The sequence below is a fragment of the Leptodactylus fuscus genome, chromosome 3, assembly GCF_031893055.1.
Source record: "Leptodactylus fuscus isolate aLepFus1 chromosome 3, aLepFus1.hap2, whole genome shotgun sequence".
Taxonomy (NCBI): domain Eukaryota; kingdom Metazoa; phylum Chordata; class Amphibia; order Anura; family Leptodactylidae; genus Leptodactylus; species Leptodactylus fuscus.
In genome coordinates this window covers 18,955,840-18,978,913 of record NC_134267.1, presented here as the reverse complement: position 1 = coordinate 18,978,913, position 23,074 = coordinate 18,955,840, and the positions used below count along the sequence as shown (strand labels likewise).

Sequence of the window (23,074 nt, the reverse complement as noted above, 5' to 3'; positions counted from 1 at the left end):
ATATGACACCCCAAAATGAATACCGGGCACAGCAGTTCCTCTAGTCTCTGATTGTTCTCCCTTTAGGAGCTGGCTCTGCTGCTGCGGCTGGAGGAGGACGAGCTGACAAGACTGCAGAGATTAATCCGGAACTACAAGCAGGAACACACGAGGACTGGGGTCCGCTTTGCTGACGACGAACCTGGAGCGTTGCCTGTGAAGTCATTCCTGGAGTACCTGGAGTGTGAACAGGAGTCTATAAATGTGAAGAAGATAAGCGAGGAGGAATATATTGCATTAGGTGAGCACATCCATGATGACCGCACCCTTAGGCTGACCGTTCACATTAGATTAAAGGGATTCTACCATTAAAGACACATTTTTTTCTCGTTGACACATCGGAATAGCCTTAAGAAAGACTATTCTTCTCCTATCGTCTTACAGACTCGCCTCTCACCATTCCTGACATGTCTTTTTTTTTAGGAAATACCTTTATTCCCCATAAAGTAACAATTCTGGAACATTTATTCTTAAAACTGTATTCTGTTGTTCCTCTGTTATTCCTCCTGGAAGTGTATGAGAATGTGACAATGGGGTGTTACCATTCTTCAGCACTTGTCCCTACACAGTCCAGTCAGTGCGGATCAAGTCAAACTATCACAAGAGGAGTGGAGACCTCCGAGCTGTCAAGTTATTTCTACATTTACAGGAGGAGTAATAGAGGAAAGGCAAAAACACTAAGAAAAGATGGTCCGGAACGGTCACTTCATGGAGGATACAAGTATGTAGCAGTCAGGAGAGGTGACCGGTCCGCTATGAGAAATGCGGCCTGTCCGCTGTCTATGTATAGGGGCGGAGTGTCACGTGTATATTATGCAGTGTGAATTGCTCTCTCTGAATGATTCATTGTACTTTGCACAGGAAGCTTCTTTTTTTGGAAGTGTCTACACGGCGAATGTTCCACACAGGAGATGTGCGAGACCCTGGAGACGGCAGGACTCAGCCCACAGCTATTACTGGTATGACGTATTTAGTAGTCACCTCACGTGGCATTCTCTGCATTGGATAAGCTTTATTACTAACATACACCCCCCCCCCCCCCCAGTCCACTGGAGCCATTCATTACTTTTATGGAGGGCTGCTGGGGAGGCCAGGACTCATGTTCCTCTGTTTCCTCTGCGGCCGCTCAGACTCATTGTTGTCACTCACTCCATTCTCCTCGGGCCTCGGGTGTATATTGAACAGAGCGGAATTGGTCAGGTGATCGAGTGAGTGAGATGGAGACAGAGAAAGGAGATCTCTGGCCTCCCCTGCTGCCCTCCATAAATGTACTGAAAGGGGGACTGGGAGGGGTATATTAGTAATAAAACCTATTCAGTGCAGGAAATACCCCGGTAAGCTTTATTACTACCCAGAGAGCCCCTTTAAGTGGCAGCTGTGTCTGGTATTGGCTCTCAGCCCCTGTCATGTCTCCTCACTGTCTGTCTTGCCACAGTCTCTACTTCTCAAGGTCTGGCTCTGGAAGGAGAAGGAGATCCTGGAGAACACAAAGTCTTTGTGCTGTCTACATAACATGCTATCCCGGCTGAGCAACATGAAAGGTGCGTGCCCGAGGAATATATGTGGGACTATAATGTATACGGGGTCTGGGACTGTTCCCTGTAGTGTTAGGAGCACAGTGGGGTGTTGGTGTCATCAGGGTCTGGGGTGCAGTAACTATCCCCTATAGGGCCGAAAATCTATAATCCCTATCAGTACGTCATTGGAAAGTAGGAGGAAACTGGAGGAAACCCACCAAATACGGGGAGAACATACAAACTCCTGGCAGATGTTGTCCTTGTCTGGATTCAATATAATGTTCAGAGCAGGGTTGTGGGTGGGGGGGGACCCAGTTCTGCCCCCTTATTAGTCTGTATGAAGGTTTTCGCCGCCTCAGCTTTGCCATAACCCCTATTTTTTTTCTGGTTAGTGGCCATAGATGAGACTTGGGATTTGCAGTCTGTCTCCCCCTGGTGGCAACAAATGAGAACTGCATGTGTACAGTCAACCTGCAACGGAGCGGCTTTGTTGTCTGCCCATGTCGGACATTCAGTGGCTGCCAACATCACCAACGCCCTGGCAGAGAAGAAGGTAAGTGCACAACTTGTAGTGTGTTAGGTCATGGACATCTTGGTGTCCGTGTATAATCGTCTTACAAGGATAACAAGACGATTCCAGACGGAGTAACATCACCGAGGGTCTGTTCGCATGGTGGACATGGCGCTGAAATCTGTTTCAAAATCAGCGTCAAATTCTGCCATGTAAATACACTCTAAGATTAACTGTTTTGAACTGAAGCAGGTCACATGATCGGGAGGTGTGGGGCTGGGGTGCACTTGTATTTTGGGTTGAGGCCTATGTAGTAGGAATAGACCTTTAGCCTCTATGCCTGTTTCTGGGGTAAGCACTACTGGCATTGGGATATAGCCATCTTGTAAAGTGTCGACATAGCGCTAGGATCAGTGAGGTTCCACATCTGGGACCTCTAAAAATGAATGGGATTCAGTACATGTTCAGCGACGCTGCAGCCCTTCATTTTTTGATAACCTAACCCACTTGTATGGAGTCGCTGTAGTTCCTCTGCACAGCGGGTGATCAGGTTGCTGCTGTGAGGGGACCACAGCCCTAAAAGTGCACTGCAGCCCCTTTAGTCTCAGAATCAGTGCAGGTCCTAAAATTTGGACCCCCTCTTATCATAAAGCGATGACCTATCTGAGCCATAGATCAGTAGGTTACTAGATAGAAATACCATTTTAAAGGGGTTACCCAGGACCCCACGTGTTTCTGGTACTTTCAGTGGACGATGCCGTACGTAGGCGCCATACACTATAGTGGCGTCATTGCGTGCTGGACACAGTAGAGCTGCTTACAGCCCCGTCCAGGTATCAGATCCCGATCCTGTGAGTTTATCAGTATCAGAAGCACATGAGGGCCCCGATCACCCCTTTAATTCTTTGCTGTACTTACCATGACTCTCTTTTCCTTTCCACTAACTCCTCAGAGCTGTATTCACAATTCTGCTGTATTCCTGGTAACTCTCAGGCTGCTTCTCCTTACTGCTCAGGCCTCTCTTGAAGGATTCTCCACCATTAGACATAGTCTAGGATTATAGCGATCTGCCATTAGGCCCTTGTTCCCACTGACCTGACATTAGATCTTCTCCTAGCTTCCAAAATCGTTGCAGGAAGACGACGGCGAGTCCATGACCGACTCCTGGGAAGCGCTCTCCTTGGACACGGAGTACTGGAAGCTCCTATTGAAGCAGCTGGAAGACTGTCTCATCCTCCAGACCCTCCTGCACTGTAAGGGGCTGACGAAGACGTCTAAGATCTCCTCCCTGCAGGCAGAGCCGCTCGGGAAACTCTCCATCAAGAAGATTCTGGAAGGAGGGAAAGGTGAGGAGGATCGGCGGTCTGTCCCACGAGTCGCCATGATTGTAATGTGTGATGTAATCTTTACTATGTCACGGTCTTGTCACTAGGGGGCGTAGCGGACACCGTGGCCAAGTGGGTGTTTAAGCAGGACATTTGCCCCAGATTGTTAAAGCTCGCCCGAGAGAAGAGAGACTCGGAGGAACAGAGCGCTCAGGACCCGGGGGAAGCCAATATGGCCGTGGCGATTCTGGAGACGCAGCAATGTGAAGATGCCATGGAGGAAGCGCAAGGTGACGGATCTGTATGAGCTAATGTGAACAAGAGCTAACACACGGCCGGCCCCCTAAGCCCTTACCCACAGTCACTGCACTTTTTAACCCTTTCAGTACACGGGGTAGTGTGTGTGTTAATGCTCGGTGACTTGTTTCATATTTTCCTTCCCAACCTTCCAAAACTCTTCTCTTTATTATTCTGTCCACTTAGCTATGTCAGGGCTTATTCTTTGCGGGACAAGTCGTACAAATGCAGTTTCTCTCCAATTCCACCTCATTCTGAATTTTTTTTTTCCAGCTTCCCAATACATTGTACAGAGTAAATAAATGCCGCCATTCTGAAGAACAATCTGTCCCGCAAACATTAAGCCCTCGTATGGATCTGGGAATGGGAAAATAGAAAAAAATTATGGGGTTTGTAAGGCGAGGAGTCAAAAATCGCCACTGGTGGGAAGGGGTTAAATATCCTTAATGTCAGTCCTGTAGTCAGAGCGATAAGGAGAGGACAAGGAGCAGGACCTGTGCCTTACTATGGCCGCTGTAACATATAGTGGATGTCTGTGTCTCCTCAGTGGTAGAGCTGCTGTATTCTGTCTACCAGCACTTCCCCTGTAGTCTGGACGTGGACGTGCTGCTCGCTCACTGCTGCTGGGAGTATATGGTGCAGTGGAACAAAGACCCCGAGGTGAGAACGGCTGCAATAGGTCAATGTGATGGACGACATCAAGTTATCTCCTGCCTCTATGTATGTGTATAATGGACACAGGGGTCACCAGTCTCTATATATGTGTATAATGGACACAGAGGTCAGCAGTCTCTATATATGTGTATAATAGACACAGGGGTCACCAGTCTCTATATATGTGTATAATGGATGGACACAGAGGTCACCAGTCTCTATATATGTGTATAATGGATGGACACAGAGGTCACCAGTCTCTATATATGTGTATAATGGACACAGGGGTCACCAATCTCTATATATGTGTATAATGGATAGACACAGAGGTCACCAGTCTCTATATATGTGTATAATGGACACAGAGGTCACCAGTCTCTATATATGTGTATAATGGACACAGGAGTCACCAGTCTATATATGTGTATAATGGACACAGAGGTCACCAGTCTCTATATATGTGTATAATGGACACAGAGGTCACCAGTCTCTATATATGTGTATAATGGACACAGAGGTCAGCAGTCTCTATATATGTGTATAATAGACACAGAGGTCACCAGTCTCTATATATGTGTATAATGGATAGACACAGGGGTCACCAGTCTCTATATATGTGTATAATAGACACAGAGGTCACCAGTCTCTATATATGTGTATAATGGACACAGGGGTCACCAGTCTCTATATATGTGTATAATGGACACAGGGGTCACCAGTCTCTATATATGTGTATAATGGACACAGGGGTCACCAGTCTCTATATATGTGTATAATGGACACAGGGGTCACCAGTCTCTATATATGTGTATAATGGATAGACACAGAGGTCACCAGTCTCTATATATGTGTATAATGGACACAGGAGTCACCAGTCTATATATGTGTATAATGGACACAGGGGTCACCAGTCTCTATATATGTGTATAATGGACACAGGGGTCACCAGTCTCTATATATGTGTATAATGGACACAGGGGTCACCAGTCTCTATATATGTGTATAATGGACACAGGGGTCACCAGTCTCTATATATGTGTATAATGGATGGACACAGAGGTCACCAGTCTCTATATATGTGTATAATGGACACAGAGGTCACCAGTCTCTATATATGTGTATAATGGATGGACACAGAGGTCACCAGTCTCTATATATGTGTATAATGGACACAGGGGTCACCAGTCTCTGTTCGGTCTATGTGTATAATAGACACAGGGGTCACCAGTCTCTATATATGTGTATAATAGACACAGGGGTCAGCAGTCTCTGTTCGGTCTATGTGTATAATAGACACAGGGGTCACCAGTCTCTATATATGTGTATAATAGACACAGGGGTCAGCAGTCTCTGTTCGGTCTATGTGTATAATGGACACCAGTCTCTGTTCCGTCCTTGCAGGAAGCTCATTTTCTTGTCCGGTCTGTGGATCATTTAAAGAACATTAGTAACGCCCACGTACAGTTTGGTAAGTGGAATAAAAGTAATCTCTTAATTTTATTCTCTTCTGAGCATCCACCACTAGGGGGCACAGTTTTCAGTTAAAGGGGCTGTCACTCGATTTTTGCTATTTTAGATAAACATATTCCTGAATAGCCTTAAGGTCCTGCTAATCATTTGTTAAAAGACTCCCCCCCCCCATTTTAATGAATTACCTTTTAAACGTATATGTAAATGAGCCCTATCGTGCACCATGGGCGTTCCGTGCACCCCTCCACGTCATACTCTGTTCACGCCTCCTCTCTTGGTTCTTCTATGTAAGTCCTCCTCCTGCTTTCGATTCACCGCCTCCAACTGTCTCTTCCCGGACGAGTGGAAGAGGACCTGCAATGATGTCACTACAAGGTCCTTTGTCGTCTTCTAAGTCGTGATCTATGCAGAGCAGGGGCTGCAGCTCCATGTGTCTATCACAGATCTCCATGTGCACAGTAGATCTATGCTATGATAGACACAGGGAACTGCAGCCCCTGCTCTGCATAGATCACTACTTAGAAGACGACAAAGGACCTTGTAGTGACATCATTGCAGGTCCTCGTCCAGGAAGAGACAGTTGGAGGCGGTGAATCGAAAGCAGGAGGAGGACTTACATAGAAGAACCAAGAGAGGAGGCGTGAACAGAGTATGACGTGGAGGGGTGCACGGAACACCCATGGTGCACGACAGGGCTCATTTACATATACATTTAAAAGGTAATTCATTAAAATGGGGGGGGGGGGAGTCTTTTACCAAACGATTAGCAGGACCTTAATAGACTTTTTAAAGGGTATTCAGGAATATGTTTATCTCAAATAGCAAAAATCCAGTGACAGAACCCCTTTAATGTCAGTAGGTTTCTCTATGGTATACCTCTGACCTCTCACCTCTGACCGGGACCGCCCTATCGATATATAGTTATCTCAATACATAGGGTCACATTGTGAAGAACAAAATATGGTAGACTTCCTTGATACCTTTGCTTGGAATAGCCCTCTTATGGTCTCTGTTGTGTGAATAGGACGCTATAAATACGACTGACATACATGGCCTGTGCCGTTATCCCCTGTGCTCACACATGGCTGTATTTCAGGGCTGTCGCTGATGATGTGGAATACCTTTATTATTAAACGCTTCTCCGCTGCCGCTTATCTCATGGACAAGGTAGATACAACCCTTTAGGTGATTGATCGTATCATTAGTACCTGGCTGGGGGTCCAAGGGGAAGGGGGGGGGTGCTTGTGCTGTGGATCCCCAGAGTCCTGTGAGAGCAAATATAGCACAGGATCGCTAGACAAAGCTGTGACATGGTGTCAGTAGTCACTGCCGACGTAATATCAGCAGTCTGTACATCAGCCTGCGTGTTTGTATTCTGTTCATCTTGCTCGTGAGCCTTAAATCTTTCTCTGTTTTCTCTTAGGTTGGGAAATCACCAAAAGACCGGCTGTGTAGACGGGTAAGTACATAGGACACTATGACAGCCCCCCCCCCCCCCCCCCCCGTGCTATATGTACAGCAGGGTTATAGGGAGTGTCACCAGAGCCCAACGTATCCCCCCCAGCCCTGCATATAGATAGGTTACTGTCACCAGAACCAGCATATCACCCCAGCCCTGCAGATAGATAGGTTACTGTCACCAGAACCAGCATATCACCCCAGCCATGCAGATAGATAGGTTAGTGCCACCGCAACCAGCATATCACCCCAGTCCTGCAGATAGATAGGTTACTGTCACCAGTACCAGCATATCACCCCAGCCCTGCAGATAGATAGGTTAGTGTCACCAGAACCAGCATATCACCCCAGCCCTGCAGATAGATAGGTTACTGTCACCAGAACCAGCATATCACCCCAGTCCTGCAGATAGATAGGTTAGTGCCACCGCAACCAGCATATCACCCCAGTCCTGCAGATAGATAGGTTACTGTCACCAGTACCAGCATATCACCCCAGCCCTGCAGATAGATAGGTTAGTGTCACCAGAACCAGCACATCACCCCAGTCCTGCAGATAGATAGGTTAGGGTAAACATGATTCCCCCTCCCCTATAATCCATTACCATGTTACAGTGGGGGGACAATTCGCCTTCAGAGGCCCCCCATCTAGTATGATAGTGTAGGATTATATAGATATTATATACTGACTGTGATTCTTCCGCCATCTAGGATGTGGGTATGAGCGATACGTCTATGACCACGTTCCTTGGAAGCTGTTATGACCTCTTACAGACAATGATGGAGGTAACTATCACAAGCCTGTGCCTTCAAATGGAATTAAAAGGATTTTCTCACAAGTGACATTTATCTCCTATCCACATGGGGTCCAAACATGAGAATGGCGGCCTACACGTATCCCCTTGTGAATGGAAGCCTAGTGTACATGTAAGAGCAGATGGAGAGACCCAGAGAAAGATATTTATACAGTGATAGAAGGATGGACGGAGAGAAAGAGATGGATGAATAGACAGACTGACATGGAGAGATAAGAGACACGGACTGACAGACACTGAGAAAGAGAGATGTCTTTACTGTATCTCACGTTGTCCTGTATATTGTCTCCACTCTTGTTCCTTGTTGCCTGCAGGCTGATGTCAGCAGTGAGGAGATGTCTCCGCCATTGCTGGAGGTAGAAGACGCCTGGATGTCAGTGGATGGTCCTAGCTCTATCGTGGAGCTCGCCCTGGAGCAGAAACACATCCACTATCCTCTAGTAGAGCACCAGTTTGTCCTGTGCGCCATCATGTACGCCATCATGAGCCTCTCCCTCAAGTCTGTCAAACCCCTGGCTCTCTTTGACAGTAAGGTGAGATAATAAGTCTCTAGTTCAGGTTGGTAATGTCCGGTGAGAAGGCGCTGATCTGCAATACCTGGTCTGGCCACTACACAGGGAACGGGGCTGTCTGCTTCCTGCTCCATTCCCTATGTGAGGGCATCTGATAGATGGAGGTGTCTGACCCTCTCCGATCTGGTATTGATGAGCTGCGGTGCACTTGCTTGTCCTGTACACTATTCCTGCATCCTCAGTACCTAGTGATCTGTGGGGTTCAGCGAGTACAGCAGGCTTTGGGCCCGTCTATTCCTGTCCACTTACTCCTAGAGATAAGCGGCACTCACTTGCACATTTATCCAGCAGCTTTGTGGTTAAAGGGGTTGTCTCAGGCTATTATATTCATGGCGGTGTCTTCTTTACTACTCGCCAAGCACAGTGCCATACATTGTATAGTGGCCACGATTGGTATTGCAGCTCAGCCCCTTTCATTTGAAGACCTTTCTGCTCCTCTTTACACCTTTCAATAGCTGCCCCTCCATTGAATCCGGCACCGTTCAAATTTCCTCCCTAGCCCTCACCTTTCCTGAGCAATCTGTTCTGAAATCTACAACACTATTATATGCTCTACTGTCAGGTGGGCGGTCCTAGACTACCAGCTCCAGCCCAGGACCGCCCAGTTGACAGCATATTGGGTGCTGAAACGTTCAGCTCTAATGCTCAGGAATGGTGAGGGCTAGAGAAAAATTTCCAACTGTGCCAGAATCGGTAGAGGGGCGGCCATTAACGAGTAAAAAGAGATGGAGGTGGTGAAAAGTCCTCTTTATAAGGGACCGAGCTGCAGCATGGTCATGTGATCAATAGATGTGATGTCATAGTTCTGGACGATCCCTGTGCTCACGGAGAGAATCCCGCTATAAAGGATCGGCGCCTTGGTGTCTAGTGTTAGTGATACTTGGCACCTCCCCCGCCCTTAAGACGTCCATCTTATCCCTAGTCTGGTGTATGGTGGGGGCTATGGTCTGGAGATGTCCAGGGAGGGGGTAGAGTGACCCAGGGCTGGTTCTGATCATGTGACCTGGGGGTCGAAACCGTTATTTCCCCAGCCCTGTAAGACTGTTATCTCTGACGCAGGGGAAGAACGCCTTCTTCAAGGATCTGACGTCCATTCAACTGCTGCCCAGTGGAGACATGGACCCCAGTCTAGTCAGCCTGCGCCAACAGGTACGTCCCAGCCGGTCACCGACACCTCTGATTTGATAGTGAGGGGTGACGGGCGCCGCTTACTCTCCTCCTTCTCCTCCTCTCAGTTTTTAATGAAGCTCATCAGCGCCGCCGTCCAGGCTCAGTTCCAGTCACAGATTACAGTGAGGACAGAAGAAGCCAAATCCGATGTGGAGCAGAAGCCGATAGACTGGCCGACCCTCGCCGTGGATCTGGCGCCTCAACTACAAGTCAACGAAGACACACTGCAGCGACATTACGTGTGCGAGCTGTACAATCACGGCTTTGATCATATTGCAGAAGAGGTGATGATATTACTGGGGAGTGAGCGCCACCTGCGGGTGATCTGGGGTACTAGCCCTGGCTGATTAGTCAGTTGTGAGAGGGATCGCGGGATGTGCTTAAAGAGATTCTACCACTAAAACACATTTTTTTCTAGGTAACACGTCGGAATAGCCTTTAGAAAGGCTATTCGTCTCCTACCTTTAGAAGTGCTCTCCGCCGCGCCGTTCGTTCAAAATACCGGTTTGTACCGGTATGCTAATGAGTTCTCTCGCAGCGATGGGGGCGTCCCCATTGCAGCTCGAAAACCGACCGCAGCGCCGCCTCTATGGTCTTGGGTATCCTCCCCTTGCTTCTTCAGCGTCCTGTCGGAGGCCTGCGCAGTACGCTCTGTTCGGCGAAGATTGCCGAACGTACTGCACATGCGCAAAATTGCAGTGCCCGCACTATGGCTGGGACCGCAATTTCGCGCATGCGCAGTACGTTCGGCAATCTTCGCCGAACAGAGCGTACTGCGCAGGCCTTCGACAGGACGCTGAAGAAGCAAGGGGAGGATACCCAAGACCATAGAGGCGGCGCTGCGGTCGGTTTTCGAGCTGCAATGGGGACGCCCCCATCGCTGCGAGAGAACTCATTAGCATACCGGTACAAACCGGTATTTTGAACGAACGGCGCGGCGGAGAGCACTTCTAAAGGTAGGAGACGAATAGCCTTTCTAAAGGCTATTCCGACGTGTTACCTAGAAAAAAATGTGTTTTAGTGGTAGAATCCCTTTAACCATTTTTGGTGCTTCCTATATGTTTGCTATGGGTTACCGCGTCACTCTTCCTTTGCACCAGTTTTTCTGGCTGTCGTCCATTGTGTTTTGCTCGTCACTCTGACGCTTCTCCCGTTCCTCTCAGGCCATCCTGCAGGTCGTGGACAAGGAAGTTTTAGCGTCTCAGCTTCTGGTTCTCACCGGGCAGCGTCTGGCACACGCGTTACTTCACACACAGACTAAGGAGGGGATGGAACTGCTGGCCAGGCTGCCGCCGACACTGTGCACGTGGATCAAAGCAATGGTGAGCATGTGGACGGCTCAGGCCGGGCTCACACTGCAGAGGTGCTGTAGAATTTCAGGAAGAAGGATAATTAGACTTTCCCTCAGCAGGCCAAGATGGCACTGCCTGTAGCTGCCCATGATGTATTATTGGTACTGCTGCCAGGACCTGTACATGTGTCATCCAGCAAGACAAATCTGAGCGCTGCTTAAAGCGGTTGTGCCATTACAGATAAGGGGAGAAGTTTCCGATGACTGGGTCCCCCAGTGATCAGAAATGGGGGTACTGAAAGCGCCCCTAACGCCTCCTTTTGAATAGAGCACCAGTGCACTGAAGTACTCCATACACTTCTATGGGGCTGTGGGTGCTGCTGCAGATTACAGTCCTGGCAACCCCTTTAAGAGAACAGCACAGTCTGAATTATATCTAAGGAATGGGGGAAGGGTTAATTTTTTTTTTTTTTTTGTGGATTTACGCTTTGGTATTCACTAAGCTGATGTGACCCTCGATTGTTGTCATCTCACCTGTCTGCACCATCACCAACCTAAATCCATCCCCATCCCATTATCTTTCAGGATCCACAAGATCTCCAGAACACAGACGTGCCCATCCCGACCACGGCAAAACTGGTGGACAAAGTGGTGGAACTGCTGCCAGAAAACCACGGGCAGTACGGCCTCGCTGTGAACCTCATAGAAGCGGTAGAAGCCATGTCTGCCTTGTGACTGGCCCCCGCCGCCTGGGGCGTTCAGGGCTCCTGTACAGTGTCTAGGTCTATACCAGCCATTATGTCTATGTGTAATTAATATTCTGTCCCCGCATAATATGCAAATACGTGTGAGAGAAACCAAGAACTGTCACAGTAACATCCCCGATTATTTATACAGCTGGGATTACCCACAATCCCTCACTCCTCTCTGTACATAGGAAGCCGCGCGCCACGAGCTGCTGAAGACGTCACCTAGTCCTAAAGCCACAATCAAAGTGCTCTTAATAGCAGCCCATAGACATTGTAGGGAGCTGCGGGGCCCCCTGTCTGTAGTGGGGCCCCTGGGATCGCTAGAAATGGGGAAACCTGTCTAATAAAACATTAAACTGCATCGCTGATAAGTATTAAATAAATAAATAAATCTATTTTACCGGGACACGAGTCTGATGGATCCTGGAGAGCTACAGCGGACGAGGCACCAGAACCAGCAGATAGATAGGTTAGTGTCACCAGACCCAGCATATCACCCTAGCCCTGCAGATAGATAGGTTAGTGTCACCGGAACCGGCATATCACCCCAGCCCTGCAGATAGATAGGTTACTGTCACCAGACCAGCATATCACCCCAGCCCTGCAGATAGATAGGTTAGTGTCACCAGAACCAGCATATCACCCCAGCCCTACAGATAGATAGGTTACTGTCACCAGACCCAGTATATCACCCCAGCCCTGCAGATAGATAGGTTAGTGTCACCAGAACCAGCACATCACCCCAGTCCCGCAGATAGATAGGTTACTGTCACCAGACCCAGCACATCACCCCAGCCCCGCAGATAGATAGGTTACTGTCACCAGACCCAGCACATCACCCCAGCCCCGCAGATAGATAGGTTAGTGTCACCAGAACCAGCACATCACCCCAGCCCCGCAGATAGATAGGTTACTGTCACCAGACCCAGCACATCACCCCAGCCCCGCAGATAGATAGGTTACTGTCACCAGACCCAGCACATCACCCCAGCCCCGCAGATAGGTTAGTGTCACCAGACCCAGCACATCACCCCAGTCCCGCAGATAGATAGGTTAGTGTCACCAGACCCCAGCACATCACCCCAGCCCCGCAGATAGATAGGTTATTGTCAGCAGAACCAGCATATCACCCCAGCCCCGCAGATAGATAGGTTACTGTCACCATAACCAGCATATCACCCCAGCCCCGCAGATAGGTTACTGTCACCAGACCCGGCATATCACCCCAGTCCTGCAGATAGATATGCTGGTTCGGGTGACACTTCCTTCTCTGCACCATCTGAATACTCCCTTACTGTGCTGACAAAACAAACACACAACAAATCTTTCTTAATAAAACAAAGGAAAAAAAAAAAATCAGCTTTATTGCACCCGATCCTGAGCTGTATACACATAGAATCCTCTGTCCTTCACAATATATAAAATATACAATGTGTGTGAGTGCTATACACTCCTCTGTACATATAGCGGGGGCTTCTGGCTCTCCTCTGGGGTGGGGTCTATACTGAAGGCCGCGCGGGGACTTCTCAGTTTCTGGCCAGGTACACGCTATGATGTCATATAATCCAAGGTGTGTACATGACATCACACTGCAGGTCCCGGGGCTGACAGCAGCCTCACTCACAGGTGTATTATGGGTACACAACACTTGCCCTTCATTTAAAGTGAACCTGTCACTATAATAAAATGGGTACAATAGCAACATCAGAGCGTTCTCCTGAGATCCTCATGTAATGGCGTCCACCCAAGTGAGTATTGAGGGCTCCGACTGCCTAATTCTGCAATCACATGATGTATCACATGACTCCTGCCAGCCAGTCAGCAGCTCTGAAGTCACTCACATCATGTCATTGTGTCATGGAGTGCAGGTCATGTGATTCTCTTCAGGGCTGCTAATTGGCTGAGAGGAGGTGAGAAGGACTTACTAAGTTACACAGACATGAGAGGCCTTCTATAGGCAACAAGGCCCTCGGTGTACACACATACTCTCAAGTAAGCCGAGTGTGCATGTCTTCTGAGTAAGGAGAAAGCAGCCGCCAGTACCCTCTGCTAAGAAGAAAATCCAATATGGCTGAATCTTCTCTCCTCATCTGCTGTTGGGCCCCATACACATTAGGTGGTCAGTTGCCCTGAAATCATGTAATGTGTATGGTCACCCTTTACCCATTAAAGGGATTCCCTGGTATCAGCGGGGGCCGATAGACAGCACCAGCATGGATCAGCTGTATGAGGCCGAGTCTGGCGCCAATCCCTGTATAGTGGCTGAACACCAGTACTGCAGCTCAGCTCAAGTCAATGAGAAATAAGCTGCAGTACCGGCACTCACCACTATACAGGGCAGGGGGCCAACCATGTTGTGTATGCGGCTGTGGAAAGTGACCACATAGAGACGATATCCTGGGCTACCCCTTTAAGTAAGTGGGTTAAATTCCATGTGATGACACCATATACACAGGATTAGTATCTGTATTAGAGAGCTGTGTAACATATTAGAATACATTCTATGGGCGATTCCCAATAAAGGCTTCCGAGAAAGTCTGAAAAGTGCTGCGGCCCCTCAGGACAGACGTAGAAGATCCGGGACCCCCGGAAATAATCAGCATATACTTAGTATATGCATCTACACCCCTCGGGCAGGAAGGAAGTCTCCCGGAGACACCAGGCACCGGCTACAAGGCAACGTTCAGGCTACTGACTCCACTTTCCAGCTATTACTTCCAGGCAGCGGGGGCAGGGGGTGAGGGCAGATTCGGTGGTATACTTCCGGCAGCGCGGGCAGCGGTCTTTGGTGCTCTGATGAATTATAATTTTATAGGCCTCCTCCTCGCAGATGTCACCACCTGGAAAAGAACAGGTTAAACATATACGGTTTGTAGGAAAAGGACGACTGCGGCGGTGCGTGCATAAGGGCGGGGGTGCACCTACCTTCCAGGTTGATGAGGAATGACCCTTTAAGGATTGTGGCATCTGCGGGGAGATCCAGCGGCACCTTGGTCAGCAGACTGGTCTGGGACGCCATTAGTAGTTCGTTCAGCTGTGATGTGTTGGACGTCTCCTCGGCCTGCAGAGTCTGACAGGGCGGAAACAAGGGGTTAATGGCAGGAGACTTCTGGGGGAGGTGCGCCTTATAAACCGGGTGCACCATATTGTGTATTTCAAGGCTTCCTGTGACACTACAGCCCCCAGCATGCCCTGAGGGTCCCAGGCTGACATTGCATGCTGGGAGTTGTAGTATCGCCACACGTTACGGCGCGCTCACCTCCATTAACTCGAAGAGCAGGCCGGGCTCGATGACGACGCTCAGCTCGTGCTCCACTGAATTCCTACCCGCTGTGGCCCCCAGGAAGAGATCCCTCATGGAGCACGCGGCCTCCACCGCCTCCACCAGGCCCGGCTTCTTCCACACAGAATTTGGCACAAACCATCCAGTTCGGAAAACGCCGTCACCGTCTAAGCAGGAAGAAAAAATAAATCGCTGTAATCGTCCTATTGATCACTCTGGGGGGAGGGTAAAGCTTTCAGGGGGGTCCTAGACCTAGGCCTAAAGGGGTTGTAGAGGACCAGTAAAACATGGCTGCTTTCTTCCTGAGACAGCACCACACCTGTCCACAGGTCATGTATGGTAATGAAGCTCATCGCCAGTATTGGACACCAACAGGCAGCCATATTTCTCTAATCCTGTACAATCCCTTTAACAGTTTTCACAATACCCCCATCCCTTTAAATATCCCGTCCTTTACCTTTCCTATACGGCAAGTGCTGGAACACTTCTTCTGCCAAATGTGGAAGAATCGGTGCGAATGAGCGCACCACAATGTCCAGCGTCTCCGCCAGCACGGTCTGACACGAGCGCCGCTTGGGGTCTCTCTCTTCTTCACAGTAAAGCCTGCAAATAAGAGGGGATTAACAGCGCCACCTAGTGTTACGTATCACATGTACTGGGGATCAGGGATGAAGGGGCGGACCTGTCTTTGATGATACTGAAGTAGAAGCTGGACAGGTCTCTGGTGACCAGCGCCTCCAGCAGACGGATCACCTTCCCAAACTCGTAATTCTTGTAGGCCTCGGTGACCTGGAGGAAAGATCCACATAGATCAGAAAACCTGTCCTCACATCATCATCGGACACAGCGCAACTCACTTGAATGGGACTGAGCCTGCAATACCTTTTCCAGCCACTAGACAGTGTACAGAGCTGTATAATTCAGGGGTCGGACCCCCTCAATCTACGATACTGGTGCCCTATCCTAAGGAGTCACTATCTCCATATTGGATGGGTCGGTACGATTATGGCGATATCTAATTTATTTATTTTTTTACCTCCTTAACAAAAATCCAAAACTTTGAAAAAAAAATGTCTTGGCTTTGCCCCTATAATACTGCACAGACCCGGCGGCTATGGAGCGGAGTGGTCGCCGTATTCAACGTGACACCATCTGCCGTATTATTACAGTTAAAGGTCTCGTTCAGGATTACAAAATCATGGGCCGCAAACAGCTCCACTCCTGTCCTGTGGCGGTGTGTGGTATTGCAGCTGTCTGCTTACCTTGCTGGCGTAGTCCTGGAGCAGGTGTAGCATGTATTGGTCTATTACATACATCTCGGGCCCAGGGATGGTGTCGGTCTCGGGGTTAAATCCAGACAGGTTACCCAGCATGAATCGCACCGTGTTCCGCACCTGCGGGATGATAGAGAGGTTTGCCAGCTGCACCAGCATGCTCTGTATGAGCCAAGAGAAGCACAACCACAAGGTGTGAGACTAAGTGCAGTAAATGCAGTGACTACTCCCCTGTATGTGACGTATCGCGGCCTCTCCTACCACATGACCAGATTAAAGGGCGCCCGCTGTTTACTAATTAAAACCTTAGGGGGGGGGTTCATTGAATGAAGTAAATAGTCTCATTAATTTGGGCATTTCCGGATGTGGAGACGCCAAATACGTTTATTTACTGTTATACATAGTCTAGGGAAAAGGAAGGGGTGAGTTTTAAAATTTTTATGTGCGTTTTTTAAATCTTAAAAAAAAAAAAAAATTAAACTTTTTTTTTTTAATCTTTTTTTTAATTTAAAACTTGAATGGGCGAACATCGGATTGCTTGTACAGTACTATCGCAGTCTATGGTAAAATCCTTGTGTGACTATTAAGTCCATGCAGCATTGGTGGACCTGGGAGGCAAAGCGAACGTAACCTGTTAGATGCCATAGATGAATTTAACCATGGCATTTAAGGGGTTAATTGTACAGGATTGGATCTGTATACACTGCTGCATAGTACAGCAGAGACCCGGTGACTATTGAGCTCTGACCTCAGGACCTTTACAGATCAGCACCGTTTACACAGACACAGCACCGTATATGCAGTGTGGCTAAGCTTGGTACTGCAACTCCATCTGTCCTGCCGCTTTACAGTACTGATCCTACACGTCTGACCCTACCGATCTGTGAGGATTTACGGGATCACATGGACAGAATATGGAGACTTTATTTTTACTGTCTGTGGGGGATCCTGGGTCTGGTCTTATAAAAGGTAAGTCCTGTTATTATTGCTGGATCTTCTGGTGTTTGCAGAGTCCCCCGCTCAATCCCTAACTATAAGTGACCTGACCTGCTGCTACCACTAGGAGGCGATCTATATGTACACTATTACTATGAGGTCACCCGTGTTATATAGGCGGTTTATAACTGCTACGTTTTACTGCAATAGCTGATATTTTACAAAACCATGTTCACATTCTGCAACTAAAAGCGGTTACTTGCGGAATCCATAAACTATAATGGGGTCCACCTAAAGCGGAATCCTGGACGGAGTCTCCAATGCAGATGTGAAGACAAACACCATGATGGAAATTCAGCTGTGCGCCCCCCAACTTACACATAAGTGCGGAGGGTCCCTGCAGAGTGTAGATGAGCTTTATCAGTTCCCCCTACTTTGCTGCACTGCCCTAATGTGTACGCACCTTATTGATGTCCGCCTGTGCCGACTTCAGGACTGATGGACCGATCAGTACTTCTGTAAAGACATTGGATTCTGCCACCCACCAGCGCAGGACGTCTGCTCCGTAGGCCGGCTCCGCCGCTTTATCCTACATAACAAAACAAGGTATCAAATACCGATGACTTATACTAAGGAGAGGCCGCCATGTTCCACTGTTGGAAAACCCCTTTAAATGAGGAAATACTGGTTCCCTGGAGCTGCCACTAGAGGGAGCCTATATACTTATTGAATACTGTGCGATGTATACACCGTAAGCTCTTTAGCTCCCCCTACCGGCGGCTAAAAGTAGCTAAAATTTTATAATTTAAAGGGGTTGTCCAAACCCAAATTGACTTTGTCAAACTGATGATCTATCTACTGGATACCCTTTTCAAATAGCTGATCACCCTGGGGCTCGGGTGTTGGACATCTACCAAATTTTAATGGATAACCCATCCTAAGGATAGGTCAGCAATTATACAGCCTGGAAAACCCCTTCAATGGGGTCCAGCAGACACCATGTACCCCCACCACCACCTTGGAGGAACAGCAGTAAGTTCTCCCCCTACTGTACAGGTACTGAGAAGGGTCTTACCTTGCCCCCGCTAATAACCATATCGGGGTCCACCACGTTCCCCAGAGATTTCGACATCTTTTCTCCTTTCTCAGATAAGGTGAAGCCATGGACAACCACATGTCTGAAAAGTATGGGGAACATGCAGGTGAGAAGAGGACACGTGCCATACATCTAGAAAAGCTCATGCGGGTGTAAGCTATTCCTTCTGATTTCCCCTTCCCATGACATGCATGCTTGGTCCGGCTGAGCATGCATGTTTTTAATGGGGTGCTGCAATAATAACCAAGGATTGAGCAAGCTGAAGTTCAAGGCGCTTGATCCTTCTGAACCGGCCGGCCCTGACAAGGGATATTCCCATCTCATCCTATTTCTGCCCCTATGCTGCAGCCAGATGTGGACCAGACTGCAGAAATAGCAAAGTATAGAATCCGCCCCCTCCCCAAATTTGCCCAGTATGGCAGCTGGTACATGGCGGTGGAGACCAAACCTGCGCCCGCAGCGACCAGACAATCCCACTAGAATTAAAGGAAAATCCTCAGTAACTAGAAATCTCTCTCTAGAACAATTGGGCAACATTCAATATGGCTGCCACGAGAGCCCCCAAATGTCCTTCAGCTTTCCCATATCAGCATACATCCCTTATTCCAGCCTTCATACATCACTGCGCAGTTTTGCCATTCAGGACTCAGGGAAAGCTAGGTGACCTGCTGTAAGTATGAGGGGTAAGTGCGCCTCTCAGCTACTTCCGTCTTCCTTACAGTCATGTCTTTATCTGTTCCCGGCGCTTCCATGCGGCTGCTTTTTATGGGTGAGCCTATTCGGAGATATTACTGCGCCCCAACAAACACCGAACGACGGGCCAAAGAGCAAAGGTCGGGCGGCAGGAAGAGATTAGAGATGGCCACAGAGCTGATAGTTGCTTAGTGAGAGCGAAATGTAAGACAGCCTGCAGTGTATATATAGAGTATACGGCTCTGGGCACACCAGGATGTATGGCGGACAGCTATGGTATACTTGTATGTATTTGCAGGGTGTCTCTGTATGGAATAGGGCAGCACACTAGCAATGTACTCACCTGGCGGGGGCCACGAGGAGGCGCTATTGGTGTCCACTGGTGAATGGGAGTCTCAGGATACATTTGGCTTATTGTCAGGCACTTTCCTTGTACTTACAGATCTGACCTGTCCTATCCTGTTTGGTGGCGGCCCCCTGGTATACCATCTGTATGGGCCACTATACACTGCGTGGAGCCGACTCTGTGCCCCATACAGCAGCCATGTGCGGTACCGCAGCTCAGCTCCCCTTACCTTCCTGTTGGCCCCAGATTGTAGGTCATGAGATCCAATCCGGCATCAATGTTCCCTTCAGTTTTTATTTACTACAGGGCCTTAAAGGGGTTGTCTGTGGACTGAAATTTACCTTAATTCACCCAGCGGATTCTTCATCATGGACCTGGGGGATCCGACCACGTGATTGGTAGCAGCCCCAGCCCCCCTGGTCGCTCCGCCCCTCTCCTTTCTTGATCTCACTGGTGCTACGGGGCTGGCAGACTGTAGTGAAGCCCTTATAGTGAGATCAGGAGAGGTCGGAGGCTGGTACTGGTCACATGACCTGAGGGTCGGAATCAAGCCAGAACCCCCAGATACAGGATGAAAAACCCGCCAGATGAATTAAGGTATATTTAAATTCCTGGACCACCCCTTTAAGTAACTGTATATAATTATATAATTAAAAAGGTTTTCCAGGACTTATAATGATGACATGTCCTTAGGATAAGTAATAAGTGATCGGGGGGCCTTCGGCAGCCTGTACCATGTGACATCATGTTCATAGGTCACATGGTACAGCAGCAGCTCAGACCTGCAATACCAAGCACAGCCACTGCACATTTTATGGTGCTGTGCTTGGTATTTAGTGAAGAGGCTGCAGCACAATCAGGTGATCCCGAGTGTCACATGACCACACATCACTACCGATGATGTCATCAATACGCAAGATCCATAATGAAAGCCCCTTTATATAACTGGCCAGGTCTTGGTACTTACCTATAAGGGGCTTTGTTCCTGGCGGCCACGCTGGTGAGTAGTGAGGACTGGAACCATCCCCCGAGCTGATCCTTCCCCTCCATGTAGACGTCGGCTCTCTGCTCCGCATCTATAGAACGTAGTGGACAATGTGGGATGTTAGACGCTGCACCCTACAGAGGTCTCTGCTCACCCCTAAATAATGCTGCCATTATATCCTCACCCAGCTTTCCCTCAATCCCCAAATCTATCTAGATCCATAGTCATACACACCTACATAACTAGGCAGATTTACCACTGAGGACTCTAAGACCCCAAGCACATTGTCTGTTGTGGTACTACAAGTCTCAGCATTGCCAGCCCTGCTCCATAAGACATGCTGGGACACGTAGTAAGACAGGCAGCGACACAGGATAAGATACTGACTGTTTACTCTAAATCAGAGGCTCAGCAGTAACGTGTCAGCAGATACGGGCGGCGGCGGGGGTCATAAAGCACCAATTGCCCTGTTAAAAATTAAGCAAACATCATAACAGTGTTTGCTCACCGTCCGATCTGCCAGAAGTACAAGTGCTCAGCGGGGTCACGGGGACGGGGATTTACAGCCAGTGATAATATCCGCCAACAATCCCAAGATGGAGACGGCGGAGAGTTTACCGCAACGTCCGTACGTTACAGCTGGAGAGTCGCTAAACAGAGACCAACGGTACGTTAAAGGGTTAATTCCCATCTTATGAAGTGATGGTATAGGTCTAGGATAGGATATTTGGGGTCTGACCTTTGGGACCCCCCTATTAACCAAAGTGTGAAGAGCTGCAGAACCGGTGTCCATGGTCAGTGTCTTGTCCACAGCACCCCCAATCTCCGCACCCCATGCAGCTCCGCTCCATTCACATTCCTGGTAGCCAGGATGCACCCCATGACCTACGACTGAGCGACATACACCAATATACCATCACTTTAGGAGATGGAACCACCCCTTTAACACCTCAGTTGGGGACCCCCAATGATCATGAGAACAGGAGCTCCCATTCCTAATATTGTGAGCCCCTACAACACACATTTCAATGGGACCACAATGATAGTTGAAGCTCTATTGTTGGGGGTCCCATTGAAACAAACGGGGGTGCAGCAGTCTGACCCCCCACTCCATTCATTACAGAGAACCCCCCCCCAATCTCAGACCTTGAACTTTTAGACAGGGAGCTCTTACCTTCCAAAACATGGGCCCACGAAGTCCCACTGTCAAACCAAATGTCCAAAACATCTCGTCCCGCCTCGTAGTCAAGTGCATTGGCGCTGCTGCCGGCCTAGAAGAGACAAAGAAAACATCTCAGATACACGCAACGCAGTACTTAACCACTTCAGTACCGGGCCAATTTGTGCTCCAGGACCAGACACATTTTCGGGTTTATTTTGTATGTGCGGTTTTGAGGTCTGTAACATTTTTCTCATACGTCTCATTCAGCTAATTTTTGCATCTATTTTCGGGGACACGTAGGGCTTATATTTTTATGTTGTTTTTATTTTCGAATGTGTTTTAAATCTTTTTTATATCCGGGAAAATATAAACATAATAGGAGGGAAATTGTGTCCGGTTTTCACTTTATTATTTTTTTTTTATTTAATAACACAAAGTGCAACTGAAAAACTTTATAAAATAGTTTTTCCTCTCTGTTACGGTAATTTTTTATTTTGTATGGTGTTGTCGGGGGTGGGGCTATAACCTTTAATAACGGCAATTTATTAGCGTATTATTTTATTTATTTTTTTTAATTATTTTATTTTCATTTTTTAAACTTTTTTATTACATTTTATTTTAATTTTTTTTCAGATTGTGTCCCCATAAGGTCATAAGAGACCTTTGGGGACATCTGATCACTTATTTTTTTGTTAGGGAGGCTGATTTCCCCTATAACTGGGGCTGGTACATTTAGCCTCCTGCACCCTGTTCTGGACATCGGGTGCGTTCTTTTACAGTCCGTGTCTGTCCTTAACTGTCCGTTCCTAAAGATGTCTGACTTTTCAAGCGGACAGCAAAACCCGACATGTAGGTTTTTGCTGTCCGCTTGAAAAGTCGGCCATCTTTGGGAACGGACAGTTAAGGACAGGCACGGACAGTAAAAGAACGCACCCAATGTCCATTTAAATCAACGCAAAATGTCACAGACACAGCTAGTGTCCGCTGCTAATGTTCGCGCAAGATTTTGAACAGACATTAGCAGCGGACACTAGCTGTCGGACACCGACGGCAGTGTGAACGCTCCCTAACATTATCAATGACCTATCCTAATGCTGGCAGACAGCGCCATTCTCTGTGTAGTGGCCAGATCAGGTGCTGCAGATCATTACCCATTCTTTTGAATAGGAGCTAAGCTGCAGTGACTCAGTCCTGCCACTACACTGAGAACGGCGCTGTCTGCTTCCTGCTCCATTCTCTGTGTATCGGCTGTTGATCAGTGGGGGTGGCGGGTGTCAGACCCTCATAGATCTGTTATCAGTTTTCTAATGTATCTTTAGGATAGACCATCAATATTTTTAACCTCAAAAAGTGTTGTTCCAATGAGTGCTCTATATAGGACCCCATATAGGTGACATATACAGGTAGGAGCCCATATAGGTGACTTATACAG

The 23,074-nt window shown here is 48.3% G+C and overlaps 2 protein-coding genes across 3 annotated transcripts in view; one reads left to right on the top strand and one right to left on the bottom strand.

The window, feature by feature from the left end:
• RAB3GAP2 (RAB3 GTPase activating non-catalytic protein subunit 2) overlaps nucleotides 1-12,267 on the top strand; it is a 44,472-nt gene extending 32,205 nt beyond the window's left edge. Inside the window, exons 20-35 of one of the 2 annotated variants that reach the window (XM_075267094.1) lie at nucleotides 67-280; nucleotides 901-998; nucleotides 1,475-1,580; nucleotides 1,949-2,109; nucleotides 3,203-3,413; nucleotides 3,500-3,682; nucleotides 4,237-4,349; nucleotides 5,745-5,811; nucleotides 6,910-6,980; nucleotides 7,237-7,272; nucleotides 7,982-8,056; nucleotides 8,400-8,618; nucleotides 9,717-9,806; nucleotides 9,893-10,111; nucleotides 10,991-11,149; nucleotides 11,704-12,267. In XM_075267094.1, the coding sequence (XP_075123195.1) occupies nucleotides 67-280; nucleotides 901-998; nucleotides 1,475-1,580; nucleotides 1,949-2,109; nucleotides 3,203-3,413; nucleotides 3,500-3,682; nucleotides 4,237-4,349; nucleotides 5,745-5,811; nucleotides 6,910-6,980; nucleotides 7,237-7,272; nucleotides 7,982-8,056; nucleotides 8,400-8,618; nucleotides 9,717-9,806; nucleotides 9,893-10,111; nucleotides 10,991-11,149; nucleotides 11,704-11,853 (2,172 nt within the window). In that variant the 3' untranslated portion in view covers nucleotides 11,854-12,267. Of the gene's footprint in view, nucleotides 1-66; nucleotides 281-900; nucleotides 999-1,474; nucleotides 1,581-1,948; nucleotides 2,110-3,184; nucleotides 3,414-3,499; nucleotides 3,683-4,236; nucleotides 4,350-5,744; nucleotides 5,812-6,909; nucleotides 6,981-7,236; nucleotides 7,273-7,981; nucleotides 8,057-8,399; nucleotides 8,619-9,716; nucleotides 9,807-9,892; nucleotides 10,112-10,990; nucleotides 11,150-11,703 lie in introns of both variants that reach the window. The other variant, XM_075267093.1, reaches the window with a different exon arrangement.
• A 962-nt stretch (nucleotides 12,268-13,229) lies between these two features.
• IARS2 (isoleucyl-tRNA synthetase 2, mitochondrial) overlaps nucleotides 13,230-23,074 on the bottom strand; it is a 33,740-nt gene continuing 23,895 nt past the window's right edge. Inside the window, exons 14-23 of the mRNA XM_075267104.1 lie at nucleotides 21,655-21,751; nucleotides 20,463-20,571; nucleotides 18,436-18,538; nucleotides 17,824-17,949; nucleotides 16,413-16,544; nucleotides 15,833-15,939; nucleotides 15,608-15,753; nucleotides 15,127-15,317; nucleotides 14,793-14,937; nucleotides 13,230-14,707 (exon numbers count right to left, since the gene is read on the bottom strand). Coding sequence (XP_075123205.1) covers nucleotides 14,556-14,707; nucleotides 14,793-14,937; nucleotides 15,127-15,317; nucleotides 15,608-15,753; nucleotides 15,833-15,939; nucleotides 16,413-16,544; nucleotides 17,824-17,949; nucleotides 18,436-18,538; nucleotides 20,463-20,571; nucleotides 21,655-21,751 — 1,308 coding nt within the window. The 3' untranslated portion in view covers nucleotides 13,230-14,555. The remainder of the gene's footprint in view (nucleotides 14,708-14,792; nucleotides 14,938-15,126; nucleotides 15,318-15,607; nucleotides 15,754-15,832; nucleotides 15,940-16,412; nucleotides 16,545-17,823; nucleotides 17,950-18,435; nucleotides 18,539-20,462; nucleotides 20,572-21,654; nucleotides 21,752-23,074) is intronic.